Source organism: Tinamus guttatus, unplaced genomic scaffold, assembly GCF_059628265.1.
Source record: "Tinamus guttatus ecotype Peru unplaced genomic scaffold, ASM5962826v1 Tinamus_guttatus_pri_ptg000081l, whole genome shotgun sequence".
Taxonomy (NCBI): Eukaryota; Metazoa; Chordata; class Aves; order Tinamiformes; family Tinamidae; genus Tinamus; species Tinamus guttatus.
Window position 1 is genome coordinate 490,529 of NW_028288615.1, and position 15,508 is coordinate 506,036.

Sequence of the window (15,508 nt, forward strand, 5' to 3'; positions counted from 1 at the left end):
TGAGTTGTGCGGCAGTGGCGTGCGGGAGGCCGGTGAGCCTTGGTGGTGCTGGCGAGTGCTGTGCTTGAGCGTGTGGTGTGTGCGCGGCTTTATTGGGTGCCGCATCTTTCCGTTTGTCGTTTTCGAGTTGCAAAGAGTTTCCTGCTGCCGTTTTCGGTTTTGGTTGTTGGTTTGTTTGGTTTTGCGGTGTTGTAGGGAAGTGGCCTTGTGCGGTGGCGGTGGTGCTTGCGTGGTGCTGTGGTGGTTGTGTTGGGATGAGCGGAGTTGGGCGAGGCAGTGCGTTGTGTTGGTGTGTATGTGTGGGGGCTGTGGCCATGGCCTTTGTGGCAGCCGTGCTGGTGGAGGTGTGTTTGCGGGTTTCCCTTTCGCCTTGCCGTTGTGGTCTCGTGTCCGCTTTGTGCGGGTGTATTTCCGTGCGTCGCCAAGGCAAGGCTGCTTTCTTGATGTAATGTGCAGGCTTTCCTGGTGTTGGTTCTGCTTTCCGGCTGGCCGTTCTTGCTGTTTCTGACTTAGAGTCTCAGAGCTCTTGGTGCTCGGCGCGTTTTGGTGCGTGCCCTATGTTGGGAGAAGGCTGGGGTGGATGTGGTGCCTCGTGCTGCAGAGGCTGTTTGCACTGGAGGTGTCTGAGCAACTTGTGCAGTTGTTCTTTGAGCATCTCCCCGGATGAGTATTTGCACAATTTGCAATTGGCATTGCCAATTCTCCTTCTGGAGTTAGTTTATTGTGAAAGTACTCATGCTGTTTGTGTTGTTTTTGATGCTCTCAGGTTCTGCCTTGTGCCCTTAGTTCTCCTTGTGTCCTTTTTCGTGTGGGACAAGAGTCTGGCCTTATCTTCTATATGTGCTTGTATGTTTTGCTTCAGGAGAGCTGTAAAGTCACGCGTGCGGAGGTTGAGGGGAGATTTTATCATAGAAGGTACCTCAAGAGATGCCTCGGACAGCATGGAGCTTTCTGGTTTCTCAGAGGGGTCTTGCTCCGTAGTGAGATTTTTTGGCACCGTGTGTTCCCTTGCCTTACAGCTTCAGGCAGTCTCCCGTTGTACAGTCGTCCGCAGTAATTTGTAGGTAGTGCTGATGAGGTGGTGGAAGCGCATGCCTGTTGTGGCCTTGCCCTCGAGCAGACAGTGCGGTGTGTGCTGCGTGTGCGGTGCTGGAGTAGAGGGAGGAGGCGCAATGAGTGTTCCCCTTGGGGCTGTCCTGGTGTGGGTGCGTGGTGTCTCTGGGCAGAGGTGTTTGTGGTGGTGGGCCTGGTGTTTGGAGGGGGCTGCTGGTGCGTGGGCAGCACTCGTAGCGTCGGGTGCTGTCGCTGTGCCGCTGTGGGCTTAGCGGCTCGGAGAGCTCCTCCTTGCGCGCCAGCACAGTGGTGCTTGCTGTGTTAGTGCTGGCATGAAGGAAGACGACAGGAACATGGGCTGTGGTGCGAGGCGTGTCCCCAGTTGAGCTCCTGCTCAGGCCGGTGTGTGAGCTCTGGGCTGCGCAGGAGAAGGCTGGAGAGGCCGTGGTGATTGCAGGTGAGCTGGAGGTGTTGGGTGGCCTCGTAGAGTTTTGTCTGTCTCTTTGGGGTTTGTTTGGGGAAAGTGGTAACATGAGGGCACCTCTACTTGTCTCTCAGTTTGTGCAGCCTGTGTCCTGTGCAGAAGTGGTCTGGTTGCGATGGGGTGTCTTTTTTATGAGGTGTGGAGTAAAGGTGTGAGTGTGTGGCTGTAGGTTTGAGAGAGTTGTGGGGGCAGAGTGCAAAGCGGTGTGAGGCAGGGCGAGGAGGTGGCTGGCAGTGTTGAGGTTGAGGGTTGTGGATGTGGCAGGGTGTTTGTTTGTGAGGGGCCTGAGCAGTGAAGGAGAGGAGGCCCTTGGCAGCGAAGCCCTGAGCAGTGTCGTGTGCGGAGCGCAGGACACTTGGGTGGGGGTGGGCTGGAGGCATGAGAGCCGAATGGCTGGTGAGACGCGGTGTTGGTTTGTGTTGCGAGCCCTGGTGCGGGGCAGGTGTCCTGTTGCGCGTGTTGGTGCAGGCTGCTGTGACTGTCTGGCCTGAGAGAGGAAGGGCTGTGGGCCTGGTGGGAGAGGGCTGCGTGTGTCGGGGCTTGTGTGGGTGAAGTTGGCAGGCCTCTGCCTGTCTTGTGCTGGTGGGGTGGCAAGTGTTGTGCGGGGCTGCAGTGTTGGGCTCTTTGTTGGATGGGAGCAGCCGTGCTGCAGGTGTGTTGCCCGTCTGCCTTTGGAGGGTTCTCCTGTGCTTGGCCTCCTGCTTGGTGCCCAGGTTCTTGCTGCGGGTTTGTGTTCCTCACTGGCTGCTTTTGGCGCGCCTGCTTGTGCCAGCGCAGGGCAGGCCGAGAGGCCTGTTGGTCTGAGAGAGGGTCCTGCCCAGAGCGAGTGGCAGGAGGGAGGATGTTCCCTGCCCTGCCCCGACATCTGGGGAGGTTGAGTTTTCCCACGAGATTTAATTGCGATGACCACTGTTTATTGTGCAAAAGGTCTTTATTTCCACCAGGCATATAAATAAATAAATAAATAAGATTTAGTAATAAATAGTCCTTGGCATGTGCGAGTCTTCCCTGGGTTTCCATTGGGACCTTCGTGTGCCTCGGAGGAGGCTGCAGTCCGACAGGAACGTGGAGCGCCGTGCGTAGTGACTGGTGGCCCCTTTCCCCTCGCTTCCCCGCTGTGCCTTCCTGCGCAGCACATCCGTGTGGAGCGGTAGCCCGCGCGGCCTGGCCGCTGTGGCCACAGGGAGTGTGCAGGGTGCTGTGGGTGTGCGGGCTGCGGTGCTGCGGGGCGGAGCGCCGTCACGCCTGTTGCTGTGGCGGGCTGGAGCCCCGTGCGGTGGAGGGCTGCGCGGTGCCTGTGAGGGCGAGTCCTTGCTGGAGATGCCCTGTGTGGCTTGGTGAGCTCTCCCTTGTGCTGAGGTTGCTGTTTGGACGGGTTGGGCTTTGTAGGGAGGGAGCTGCCGGGTTTTGCATTGCGCGCGTAAGCTTGTCAATGTGTCGGAAGCAGGTGTGAACTTCGAGGCGGACCGTGTCCCAGGCGCAGGAGCTGTGGCCGTGCGTGCGGAGGAAGTCGCGGATGCGGCGGAAGTATGTGTTGATGGCGAGGCGGGAGTTGCGGGGCCCTTGGCTTTTAGAAAGCCCGGTGGTGGCTGTGAGGCATTCCTGGAGCTGGTGGAATTGATGGTGAAGCTTGTTGAGAAGCTGCTGGTGTGCTTGGCGGTCCCAGTGGTCAGGAATGCTTTCGTTGCTGAGAGTTGTGAAGAGTTGCTGGAGGATGAGAAGGATGGTGGCGGTGGCTTGTTGAGGGTGGCTGGCTGCTCCCAGGGTGTCCGGGAAGGAGAAGGGTACATTGTGTTGGTGGCAGAGCACGGTGCGGTTGGAAGCTATGGTGCGCAGGAGCTGGAAGCTGTCGGCGTTGAAGGTGTTCTGTTGGGTGCGGAGGTGGGTGCAGGCGAGGGCCGCGGGCAGGAGAAGCAGGAGCCCAGGAGCGCGGTGCCACAGGCAGGGCCGTGGTGTTGCGGGTGCAGGCATGGTGGTGCGTTGCGTTGTGCGGCAGTAGCGTGCGGGAGGCCGGTGAGCCTTGGTGGTGCTGGCGAGCGCTGTGCTTGAGCGTGTGGTGTGTGCGCGGCTTTATTGGGTGCCGCATCTTTCCGTTTGTCGTTTTCGAGTTGCAAAGGGTTTCCTGCTGCCGTTTTCGGTTTTGGTTGTTGGTTCGTTTGGTTTTGCGGTGTTGTAGGGAAGTGGCCTTGTGCGGTGGCGGTGGTGCTTGCGTGGTGCTGTGGTGGTTGTGTTGGGATGAGCGGAGTTGGGTGAGGCAGTGCGTTGTGTTGGTGTGTATGTGTGGGGGCTGTGGCCATGGCCTTTGTGGCAGCCGTGCTGGTGGAGGTGTGTTTGCGGGTTTCCCTTTCGCCTTGCCGTTGTGGTCTCGTGTCCGCTTTGTGCGGGTGTATTTCCGTGCGTCGCCAAGGCAAGGCTGCTTTCTTGATGTAATGTGCAGGCTTTCCTGGTGTTGGTTCTGCTTTCCGGCTGGCCGTTCTTGCTGTTTCTGACTTAGAGTCTCAGAGCTCTTGGTGCTTTGCACGTTTTGGTGCGTGCCCTTTGTTGGGAGAAGGCTGGGGGTGGATGTGGTGCCTCGTGCTGCAGAGGCTGTTTGCACTGGAGGTGTCTGAGCAACTTGTGCAGTTGTTCTTTGAGCATCTCCCCAGATGAGTATTTGCACAATTTGCAATTGGCATTGCCAATTCTCCTTCTGGAGTTAGTTTATTGTGAAAGTACTCATGCTGTTTGTGTTGTTTTTGATGCTCTCAGGTTCTGCCTTGTGCCCTTAGTTCTCCTTGTGTCCTTTTTCGTGTGGGAGAAGAGTCTGGCCTTATCTTCTATATGTGCTTGTATGTTTTGCTTCAGGAGAGCTGTAAGGTCACGCGTGCGGAGGTTGAGGGGAGATTTTATCGTAGAAGGTACCTCAAGAGATGCCTCGGACAGCATGGAGCTTTCTGGTTTCTCAGAGGGGTCTTGCTCCGTAGTGAGATTTTTTGGCACCGTGTGTTCCCTTGCCTTACAGCTTCAGGCAGTCTCCCGTTGTACAGTCGTCCGCAGTAATTTGTAGGTAGCGCTGATGAGGTGGTGGAAGCGCATGCCTGTTGTGGCCTTGCCCTCGAGCAGACAGTGCGGTGTGTGCTGCGTGTGCGGTGCTGGAGTGGAGGGAGGAGGCGCAATGAGTGTTCCCCTTGGGGCTGTCCTGGTGTGGGTGCGTTGTGTCTCTGGGCAGAGGTGTTTGTGGTGGTGGGCCTGGTGTTTGGAGGGGGCTGCTGGTGCGTGGGCAGCACTCGTAGCGTCGGGTGCTGTCGCTGTGCCGCTGTGGGCTTAGCGGCTCGGAGAGCTCCTCCTTGCGCGCCAGCACAGTGGTGCTTGCTGTGTTAGTGCTGGCATGAAGGAAGACGACAGGAACATGGGCTGTGGTGCGAGGCGTGTCCCCAGTTGAGCTCCTGCTCAGGCCGGTGTGTGAGCTCTGGGCTGCGTAGGAGAAGGCTGGAGAGGCCGTGGTGATTGCAGGTGAGCTGGAGGTGTTGGGTGGCCTCGTAGAGTTTTATCTGTCTCGTTGGGGTTTGTTTGGGGTAAGTGGTAACATGAGGGCACCTCTACTTGTCTCTCAGTTTGTGCAGCCTGTGTCCTGTGCAGAAGTGGTCTGGTTGCGATGGGGTGTCTTTTTTATGAGGTGTGGAGTAAAGGTGTGAGTGTGTGGCTGTAGGTTGGAGAGAGTTATGGGGGCAGAGTGCAAAGCGGTGTGAAGGCAGGGCGAGGAGGTGGCTGGCAGTGTTGAGGTTGAGGGTTGTGGATGTGGCAGGGTGTTTGTTTGTGAGGGGCCTGAGCAGTGAAGGAGAGGAGGCCCTGGCAGCGAAGCCCTGAGCAGTGTCGTGTGCGGAGCGCAGGACACTTGGGTGGGGGTGGGCTGGAGGCGTGAGAGCCGAATGGCTGGTGAGACGCGGTGTTGGTTTGTGTTGCGAGCCCTGGTGCGGGGCAGGTGTCCTGTTGCGCGTGTTGGTGCAGGCTGCTGTGACTGTCTGGCCTGAGAGAGGAAGGGCTGTGGGCCTGGTGGGAGAGGGCTGCGTGTGTCGGGGCTTGTGTGGGTGAAGTTGGCAGGCCTCTGCCTGTCTTGTGCTGGTGGGGTGGCAAGTGTTGTGCGGGGCTGCAGTGTTGGGCTCTTTGTTGGATGGGAGCAGCCGTGCTGCAGGTGTGTTGCCCGTCTGCCTTTGGAGGGTTCTCCTGTGCTTGGCCTCCTGCTTGGTGCTCAGGTTCTTGCTGCGGGTTTGTGTTCCTCACTGGCTGCTTTTGGCGCGCCTGCTTGTGCCAGCGCAGGGCAGGCCGAGAGGCCTGTTGGTCTGAGAGAGGGTCCTGCCCAGAGCGAGTGGCAGGAGGGAGGATGGTCCCTGCCCTGCCCCGACATCTGGGGATGTTGAGTTTTCCCACGAGATTTAATCGCGATGACCACTGTTTATTGTGCAAAAGGTCTTTATTTCCACCAGGCATATAAATAAATAAATAAATAAGATTTAGTAATAAATAGTCCTTGGCATGTGCGAGTCTTCCCTGGGTTTCCATTGGGACCTTCGTGTGCCTCGGAGGAGGCTGCAGTCCGACAGGAACGTGGAGCGCCGTGGGTAGTGACTGGTGGCCCCTTTCCCCTCGCTTCCCCGCTGTGCCTTCCTGCGCAGCACATCCGTGTGGAGCGGTAGCCCGCGCGGCCTGGCCGCTGTGGCCACAGGGAGTGTGCAGGGTGCTGCGGGTGTGCGGGCTGCGGTGCTGCGGGGCGGAGCGCCGTCACGCCTGTTGCTGTGGCGGGCTGGAGCCCCGTGCGGTGGAGGGCTGCGCGGTGCCTGTGAGGGCGAGTCCTTGCTGGAGATGCCCCGTGTGGCTTGGTGAGCTCTCCCTTGTGCTGAGGTTGCTGTTTGGACGGGTTGGGCTTTGTAGGGAGGGAGCTGCCGGGTTTTGCATTGCGCGCGTAAGCTTGTCAATGTGTCGGAAGCAGGTGTGAACTTCGAGGCGGACCGTGTCCCAGGCGCAGGAGCTGTGGCCGTGCGTGCGGAGGAAGTCGCGGATGCGGCGGAAGTATGTGTTGATGGCGAGGCGGGAGTTGCGGGGCCCTTGGCTTTTAGAAAGCCCGGTGCTGGCTGTGAGGCATTCCTGGAGCTGGTGGATTTGATGGTGAAGCTTGTTGAGAAGCTGCTGGTGTGCTTGGCGGTCCCAGTGGTCAGGAATGCTTTCGTTGCTGAGAGTGTTGAAGAGTTGCTGGAGGATGAGAAGGATGGTGGCGGTGGCTTGTTGAGGGTGGCTGGCTGCTCCCAGGGTGTCCGGGAAGGAGAAGGGTACATTGTGTTGGTGGCAGAGCACGGTGCGGTTGGAAGCTATGGTGCGCAGGAGCTGGAAGCTGTCGGCGTTGAAGGTGTTCTGTTGGGTGCGGAGGTGGGTGCAGGCGAGGGCCGCGGGCAGGAGAAGCAGGAGCCCAGGAGCGCGGTGCCACAGGCAGGGCCGTGGTGTTGCGGGCGCAGGCATGGTGGTGCGTTGCGTTGTGCGGCAGTAGCGTGCGGGAGGCCGGTGAGCCTTGGTGGTGCTGGCGAGCGCTGTGCTTGAGCGTGTGGTGTGTGCGCGGCTTTATTGGGTGCCGCATCTTTCCGTTTGTCGTTTTCGAGTTGCAAAGGGTTTCCTGCTGCCGTTTTCGGTTTTGGTTGTTGGTTTGTTTGGTTTTGCGGTGTTGTAGGGAAGTGGCCTTGTGCGGTGGCGGTGGTGCTTGCGTGGTGCTGTGGTGGTTGTGTTGGGATGAGCGGAGTTGGGCGAGGCAGTGCGTTGTGTTGGTGTGTATGTGTGGGGGCTGTGGCCATGGCCTTTGTGGCAGCCGTGCTGGTGGAGGTGTGTTTGCGGGTTTCCCTTTCGCCTTGCCGTTGTGGTCTCGTGTCCGCTTTGTGCGGGTGTATTTCCGTGCGTCGCCAAGGCAAGGCTGCTTTCTTGATGTAATGTGCAGGCTTTCCTGGTGTTGGTTCTGCTTTCCGGCTGGCCGTTCTTGCTGTTTCTGACTTAGAGTCTCAGAGCTCTTGGTGCTCGGCGCGTTTTGGTGCGTGCCCTTTGTTGGGAGAAGGCTGGGGTGGATGTGGTGTCTCGTGTTGCAGAGGCTGTTTGCACTGGAGGTGTCTGAGCAACTTGTCCAGTTGTTCTTTGAGCATCTCCCCAGATGAGTATTTGCACAATTTGCAATTGGCATTGCCAATTCTCCTTCTGGAGTTAGTTTATTGTGAAAGTACTCATGCTGTTTGTGTTGTTTTTGATGCTCTCAGGTTCTGCCTTGTGCCCTTAGTTCTCCTTGTGTCCTTTTTCGTGTGGGACAAGAGTCTGGCCTTATCTTCTATATGTGCTTGTATGTTTTGCTTCAGGAGAGCTGTAAGGTCACGCGTGCGGAGGTTGAGGGGAGATTTTATCGTAGAAGGTACCTCAAGAGATGCCTCGGACAGCATGGAGCTTTCTGGTTTCTCAGAGGGGTCTTGCTCCGTAGTGAGATTTTTTGGCACCGTGTGTTCCCTTGCCTTACAGCTGCAGGCAGTCTCCCGTTGTACAGTCGTCCGCAGTAATTTGTAGGTAGTGCTGATGAGGTGGTGGAAGCGCATGCCTGTTGTGGCCTTGCCCTCGAGCAGACAGTGCGGTGTGTGCTGCGTGTGCGGTGCTGGAGTAGAGGGAGGAGGCGCAATGAGTGTTCCCCTTGGGGCTGTCCTGGTGTGGGTGCGTGGTGTCTCTGGGCAGAGGTGTTTGTGGTGGTGGGCCTGGTGTTTGGAGGGGGCTGCTGGTGCGTGGGCAGCACTCGTAGCGTCGGGTGCTGTCGCTGTGCCGCTGTGGGCTTAGCGGCTCGGAGAGCTCCTCCTTGCGCGCCAGCACAGTGGTGCTTGCTGTGTTAGTGCTGGCATGAAGGAAGACGACAGGAACATGGGCTGTGGTGCGAGGCGTGTCCCCAGTTGAGCTCCTGCTCAGGCCGGTGTGTGAGCTCTGGGCTGCGCAGGAGAAGGCTGGAGAGGCCGTGGTGATTGCAGGTGAGCTGGAGGTGTTGGGTGGCCTCGTAGAGTTTTGTCTGTCTCTTTGGGGTTTGTTTGGGGAAAGTGGTAACATGAGGGCACCTCTACTTGTCTCTCAGTTTGTGCAGCCTGTGTCCTGTGCAGAAGTGGTCTGGTTGCGATGGGGTGTCTTTTTTATGAGGTGTGGAGTAAAGGTGTGAGTGTGTGGCTGTAGGTTTGAGAGAGTTGTGGGGGCAGAGTGCAAAGCGGTGTGAGGCAGGGCGAGGAGGTGGCTGGCAGTGTTGAGGTTGAGGGTTGTGGATGTGGCAGGGTGTTTGTTTGTGAGGGGCCTGAGCAGTGAAGGAGAGGAGGCCCTTGGCAGCGAAGCCCTGAGCAGTGTCGTGTGCGGAGCGCAGGACACTTGGGTGGGGGTGGGCTGGAGGCATGAGAGCCGAATGGCTGGTGAGACGCGGTGTTGGTTTGTGTTGCGAGCCCTGGTGCGGGGCAGGTGTCCTGTTGCGCGTGTTGGTGCAGGCTGCTGTGACTGTCTGGCCTGAGAGAGGAAGGGCTGTGGGCCTGGTGGGAGAGGGCTGCGTGTGTCGGGGCTTGTGTGGGTGAAGTTGGCAGGCCTCTGCCTGTCTTGTGCTGGTGGGGTGGCAAGTGTTGTGCGGGGCTGCAGTGTTGGGCTCTTTGTTGGATGGGAGCAGCCGTGCTGCAGGTGTGTTGCCCGTCTGCCTTTGGAGGGTTCTCCCGTGCTTGGCCTCCTGCTTGGTGCCCAGGTTCTTGCTGCGGGTTTGTGTTCCTCACTGGCTGCTTTTGGCGCGCCTGCTTGTGCCAGCGCAGGGCAGGCCGAGAGGCCTGTTGGTCTGAGAGAGGGTCCTGCCCAGAGCGAGTGGCAGGAGGGAGGATGTTCCCTGCCCTGCCCCGACATCTGGGGAGGTTGAGTTTTCCCACGAGATTTAATTGCGATGACCACTGTTTATTGTGCAAAAGGTCTTTATTTCCACCAGGCATATAAATAAATAAATAAATAAGATTTAGTAATAAATAGTCCTTGGCATGTGCGAGTCTTCCCTGGGTTTCCATTGGGACCTTCGTGTGCCTCGGAGGAGGCTGCAGTCCGACAGGAACGTGGAGCGCCGTGCGTAGTGACTGGTGGCCCCTTTCCCCTCGCTTCCCCGCTGTGCCTTCCTGCGCAGCACATCCGTGTGGAGCGGTAGCCCGCGCGGCCTGGCCGCTGTGGCCACAGGGAGTGTGCAGGGTGCTGTGGGTGTGCGGGCTGCGGTGCTGCGGGGCGGAGCGCCGTCACGCCTGTTGCTGTGGCGGGCTGGAGCCCCGTGCGGTGGAGGGCTGCGCGGTGCCTGTGAGGGCGAGTCCTTGCTGGAGATGCCCTGTGTGGCTTGGTGAGCTCTCCCTTGTGCTGAGGTTGCTGTTTGGACGGGTTGGGCTTTGTAGGGAGGGAGCTGCCGGGTTTTGCATTGCGCGCGTAAGCTTGTCAATGTGTCGGAAGCAGGTGTGAACTTCGAGGCGGACCGTGTCCCAGGCGCAGGAGCTGTGGCCGTGCGTGCGGAGGAAGTCGCGGATGCGGCGGAAGTATGTGTTGATGGCGAGGCGGGAGTTGCGGGGCCCTTGGCTTTTAGAAAGCCCGGTGGTGGCTGTGAGGCATTCCTGGAGCTGGTGGAATTGATGGTGAAGCTTGTTGAGAAGCTGCTGGTGTGCTTGGCGGTCCCAGTGGTCAGGAATGCTTTCGTTGCTGAGAGTTGTGAAGAGTTGCTGGAGGATGAGAAGGATGGTGGCGGTGGCTTGTTGAGGGTGGCTGGCTGCTCCCAGGGTGTCCGGGAAGGAGAAGGGTACATTGTGTTGGTGGCAGAGCACGGTGCGGTTGGAAGCTATGGTGCGCAGGAGCTGGAAGCTGTCGGCGTTGAAGGTGTTCTGTTGGGTGCGGAGGTGGGTGCAGGCGAGGGCCGCGGGCAGGAGAAGCAGGAGCCCAGGAGCGCGGTGCCACAGGCAGGGCCGTGGTGTTGCGGGTGCAGGCATGGTGGTGCGTTGCGTTGTGCGGCAGTAGCGTGCGGGAGGCCGGTGAGCCTTGGTGGTGCTGGCGAGCGCTGTGCTTGAGCGTGTGGTGTGTGCGCGGCTTTATTGGGTGCCGCATCTTTCCGTTTGTCGTTTTCGAGTTGCAAAGGGTTTCCTGCTGCCGTTTTCGGTTTTGGTTGTTGGTTCGTTTGGTTTTGCGGTGTTGTAGGGAAGTGGCCTTGTGCGGTGGCGGTGGTGCTTGCGTGGTGCTGTGGTGGTTGTGTTGGGATGAGCGGAGTTGGGTGAGGCAGTGCGTTGTGTTGGTGTGTATGTGTGGGGGCTGTGGCCATGGCCTTTGTGGCAGCCGTGCTGGTGGAGGTGTGTTTGCGGGTTTCCCTTTCGCCTTGCCGTTGTGGTCTCGTGTCCGCTTTGTGCGGGTGTATTTCCGTGCGTCGCCAAGGCAAGGCTGCTTTCTTGATGTAATGTGCAGGCTTTCCTGGTGTTGGTTCTGCTTTCCGGCTGGCCGTTCTTGCTGTTTCTGACTTAGAGTCTCAGAGCTCTTGGTGCTTTGCACGTTTTGGTGCGTGCCCTTTGTTGGGAGAAGGCTGGGGGTGGATGTGGTGCCTCGTGCTGCAGAGGCTGTTTGCACTGGAGGTGTCTGAGCAACTTGTGCAGTTGTTCTTTGAGCATCTCCCCAGATGAGTATTTGCACAATTTGCAATTGGCATTGCCAATTCTCCTTCTGGAGTTAGTTTATTGTGAAAGTACTCATGCTGTTTGTGTTGTTTTTGATGCTCTCAGGTTCTGCCTTGTGCCCTTAGTTCTCCTTGTGTCCTTTTTCGTGTGGGAGAAGAGTCTGGCCTTATCTTCTATATGTGCTTGTATGTTTTGCTTCAGGAGAGCTGTAAGGTCACGCGTGCGGAGGTTGAGGGGAGATTTTATCGTAGAAGGTACCTCAAGAGATGCCTCGGACAGCATGGAGCTTTCTGGTTTCTCAGAGGGGTCTTGCTCCGTAGTGAGATTTTTTGGCACCGTGTGTTCCCTTGCCTTACAGCTTCAGGCAGTCTCCCGTTGTACAGTCGTCCGCAGTAATTTGTAGGTAGCGCTGATGAGGTGGTGGAAGCGCATGCCTGTTGTGGCCTTGCCCTCGAGCAGACAGTGCGGTGTGTGCTGCGTGTGCGGTGCTGGAGTGGAGGGAGGAGGCGCAATGAGTGTTCCCCTTGGGGCTGTCCTGGTGTGGGTGCGTTGTGTCTCTGGGCAGAGGTGTTTGTGGTGGTGGGCCTGGTGTTTGGAGGGGGCTGCTGGTGCGTGGGCAGCACTCGTAGCGTCGGGTGCTGTCGCTGTGCCGCTGTGGGCTTAGCGGCTCGGAGAGCTCCTCCTTGCGCGCCAGCACAGTGGTGCTTGCTGTGTTAGTGCTGGCATGAAGGAAGACGACAGGAACATGGGCTGTGGTGCGAGGCGTGTCCCCAGTTGAGCTCCTGCTCAGGCCGGTGTGTGAGCTCTGGGCTGCGTAGGAGAAGGCTGGAGAGGCCGTGGTGATTGCAGGTGAGCTGGAGGTGTTGGGTGGCCTCGTAGAGTTTTATCTGTCTCGTTGGGGTTTGTTTGGGGTAAGTGGTAACATGAGGGCACCTCTACTTGTCTCTCAGTTTGTGCAGCCTGTGTCCTGTGCAGAAGTGGTCTGGTTGCGATGGGGTGTCTTTTTTATGAGGTGTGGAGTAAAGGTGTGAGTGTGTGGCTGTAGGTTGGAGAGAGTTATGGGGGCAGAGTGCAAAGCGGTGTGAGGCAGGGCGAGGAGGTGGCTGGCAGTGTTGAGGTTGAGGGTTGTGGATGTGGCAGGGTGTTTGTTTGTGAGGGGCCTGAGCAGTGAAGGAGAGGAGGCCCTTGGCAGCGAAGCCCTGAGCAGTGTCGTGTGCGGAGCGCAGGACACTTGGGTGGGGGTGGGCTGGAGGCGTGAGAGCCGAATGGCTGGTGAGACGCGGTGTTGGTTTGTGTTGCGAGCCCTGGTGCGGGGCAGGTGTCCTGTTGCGCGTGTTGGTGCAGGCTGCTGTGACTGTCTGGCCTGAGAGAGGAAGGGCTGTGGGCCTGGTGGGAGAGGGCTGCGTGTGTCGGGGCTTGTGTGGGTGAAGTTGGCAGGCCTCTGCCTGTCTTGTGCTGGTGGGGTGGCAAGTGTTGTGCGGGGCTGCAGTGTTGGGCTCTTTGTTGGATGGGAGCAGCCGTGCTGCAGGTGTGTTGCCCGTCTGCCTTTGGAGGGTTCTCCTGTGCTTGGCCTCCTGCTTGGTGCTCAGGTTCTTGCTGCGGGTTTGTGTTCCTCACTGGCTGCTTTTGGCGCGCCTGCTTGTGCCAGCGCAGGGCAGGCCGAGAGGCCTGTTGGTCTGAGAGAGGGTCCTGCCCAGAGCGAGTGGCAGGAGGGAGGATGGTCCCTGCCCTGCCCCGACATCTGGGGATGTTGAGTTTTCCCACGAGATTTAATCGCGATGACCACTGTTTATTGTGCAAAAGGTCTTTATTTCCACCAGGCATATAAATAAATAAATAAATAAGATTTAGTAATAAATAGTCCTTGGCATGTGCGAGTCTTCCCTGGGTTTCCATTGGGACCTTCGTGTGCCTCGGAGGAGGCTGCAGTCCGACAGGAACGTGGAGCGCCGTGGGTAGTGACTGGTGGCCCCTTTCCCCTCGCTTCCCCGCTGTGCCTTCCTGCGCAGCACATCCGTGTGGAGCGGTAGCCCGCGCGGCCTGGCCGCTGTGGCCACAGGGAGTGTGCAGGGTGCTGCGGGTGTGCGGGCTGCGGTGCTGCGGGGCGGAGCGCCGTCACGCCTGTTGCTGTGGCGGGCTGGAGCCCCGTGCGGTGGAGGGCTGCGCGGTGCCTGTGAGGGCGAGTCCTTGCTGGAGATGCCCCGTGTGGCTTGGTGAGCTCTCCCTTGTGCTGAGGTTGCTGTTTGGACGGGTTGGGCTTTGTAGGGAGGGAGCTGCCGGGTTTTGCATTGCGCGCGTAAGCTTGTCAATGTGTCGGAAGCAGGTGTGAACTTCGAGGCGGACCGTGTCCCAGGCGCAGGAGCTGTGGCCGTGCGTGCGGAGGAAGTCGCGGATGCGGCGGAAGTATGTGTTGATGGCGAGGCGGGAGTTGCGGGGCCCTTGGCTTTTAGAAAGCCCGGTGCTGGCTGTGAGGCATTCCTGGAGCTGGTGGATTTGATGGTGAAGCTTGTTGAGAAGCTGCTGGTGTGCTTGGCGGTCCCAGTGGTCAGGAATGCTTTCGTTGCTGAGAGTGTTGAAGAGTTGCTGGAGGATGAGAAGGATGGTGGCGGTGGCTTGTTGAGGGTGGCTGGCTGCTCCCAGGGTGTCCGGGAAGGAGAAGGGTACATTGTGTTGGTGGCAGAGCACGGTGCGGTTGGAAGCTATGGTGCGCAGGAGCTGGAAGCTGTCGGCGTTGAAGGTGTTCTGTTGGGTGCGGAGGTGGGTGCAGGCGAGGGCCGCGGGCAGGAGAAGCAGGAGCCCAGGAGCGCGGTGCCACAGGCAGGGCCGTGGTGTTGCGGGCGCAGGCATGGTGGTGCGTTGCGTTGTGCGGCAGTAGCGTGCGGGAGGCCGGTGAGCCTTGGTGGTGCTGGCGAGCGCTGTGCTTGAGCGTGTGGTGTGTGCGCGGCTTTATTGGGTGCCGCATCTTTCCGTTTGTCGTTTTCGAGTTGCAAAGGGTTTCCTGCTGCCGTTTTCGGTTTTGGTTGTTGGTTTGTTTGGTTTTGCGGTGTTGTAGGGAAGTGGCCTTGTGCGGTGGCGGTGGTGCTTGCGTGGTGCTGTGGTGGTTGTGTTGGGATGAGCGGAGTTGGGCGAGGCAGTGCGTTGTGTTGGTGTGTATGTGTGGGGGCTGTGGCCATGGCCTTTGTGGCAGCCGTGCTGGTGGAGGTGTGTTTGCGGGTTTCCCTTTCGCCTTGCCGTTGTGGTCTCGTGTCCGCTTTGTGCGGGTGTATTTCCGTGCGTCGCCAAGGCAAGGCTGCTTTCTTGATGTAATGTGCAGGCTTTCCTGGTGTTGGTTCTGCTTTCCGGCTGGCCGTTCTTGCTGTTTCTGACTTAGAGTCTCAGAGCTCTTGGTGCTCGGCGCGTTTTGGTGCGTGCCCTTTGTTGGGAGAAGGCTGGGGTGGATGTGGTGTCTCGTGTTGCAGAGGCTGTTTGCACTGGAGGTGTCTGAGCAACTTGTCCAGTTGTTCTTTGAGCATCTCCCCAGATGAGTATTTGCACAATTTGCAATTGGCATTGCCAATTCTCCTTCTGGAGTTAGTTTATTGTGAAAGTACTCATGCTGTTTGTGTTGTTTTTGATGCTCTCAGGTTCTGCCTTGTGCCCTTAGTTCTCCTTGTGTCCTTTTTCGTGTGGGACAAGAGTCTGGCCTTATCTTCTATATGTGCTTGTATGTTTTGCTTCAGGAGAGCTGTAAGGTCACGCGTGCGGAGGTTGAGGGGAGATTTTATCGTAGAAGGTACCTCAAGAGATGCCTCGGACAGCATGGAGCTTTCTGGTTTCTCAGAGGGGTCTTGCTCCGTAGTGAGATTTTTTGGCACCGTGTGTTCCCTTGCCTTACAGCTGCAGGCAGTCTCCCGTTGTACAGTCGTCCGCAGTAATTTGTAGGTAGTGCTGATGAGGTGGTGGAAGCGCATGCCTGTTGTGGCCTTGCCCTCGAGCAGACAGTGCGGTGTGTGCTGCGTGTGCGGTGCTGGAGTAGAGGGAGGAGGCGCAATGAGTGTTCCCCTTGGGGCTGTCCTGGTGTGGGTGCGTGGTGTCTCTGGGCAGAGGTGTTTGTGGTGGTGGGCCTGGTGTTTGGAGGGGGCTGCTGGTGCGTGGGCAGCACTCGTAGCGTCGGGTGCTGTCGCTGTGCCGCTGTGGGCTTAGCGGCTCGGAGAGCTCCTCCTTGCGCGCCAGCACAGTGGTGCTTGCTGTGTTAGTGCTGGCATGAAGGAAGACGACAGGAACATGGGCTGTGGTGCGAGGCGTGTCCCCA

At 58.6% G+C, this 15,508-nt stretch overlaps 4 protein-coding genes across 5 annotated transcripts in view; 1 reads left to right on the forward strand and 3 right to left on the reverse strand.

The window, feature by feature from the left end:
• The window catches only part of LOC104567754 (ubiquitin-associated protein 2-like), a 232,068-nt gene that overhangs the window by 181,182 nt on the left and 35,378 nt on the right, over window positions 1-15,508 (forward strand). The gene's annotated exons all lie outside the window — the stretch shown is intronic.
• Window positions 2,777-3,508, reverse strand: LOC148595630 (interferon-like). Its single transcript, XM_088520189.1, has one exon. It carries the CDS (start codon window positions 3,506-3,508, stop codon window positions 2,777-2,779), a length of 732 nt encoding a protein of 243 aa, XP_088376315.1.
• Window positions 6,296-7,027, reverse strand: LOC148595631 (interferon-like). The gene has a single exon (XM_088520190.1). It carries the CDS (start codon window positions 7,025-7,027, stop codon window positions 6,296-6,298), a length of 732 nt encoding a protein of 243 aa, XP_088376316.1.
• LOC148595632 (interferon-like) lies at window positions 13,333-14,064 on the reverse strand. Its single transcript, XM_088520191.1, has one exon. It carries the CDS (start codon window positions 14,062-14,064, stop codon window positions 13,333-13,335), a length of 732 nt encoding a protein of 243 aa, XP_088376317.1.

Coding starts and splice junctions, on each gene's coding strand:
- LOC148595630 (XM_088520189.1), bottom strand. CDS start 3,508: ATGCCTGCACCCGCAACACCACGGCCCTGCCTGTGGCACCGCGCTCCT.
- LOC148595631 (XM_088520190.1), bottom strand. CDS start 7,027: ATGCCTGCGCCCGCAACACCACGGCCCTGCCTGTGGCACCGCGCTCCT.
- LOC148595632 (XM_088520191.1), bottom strand. CDS start 14,064: ATGCCTGCGCCCGCAACACCACGGCCCTGCCTGTGGCACCGCGCTCCT.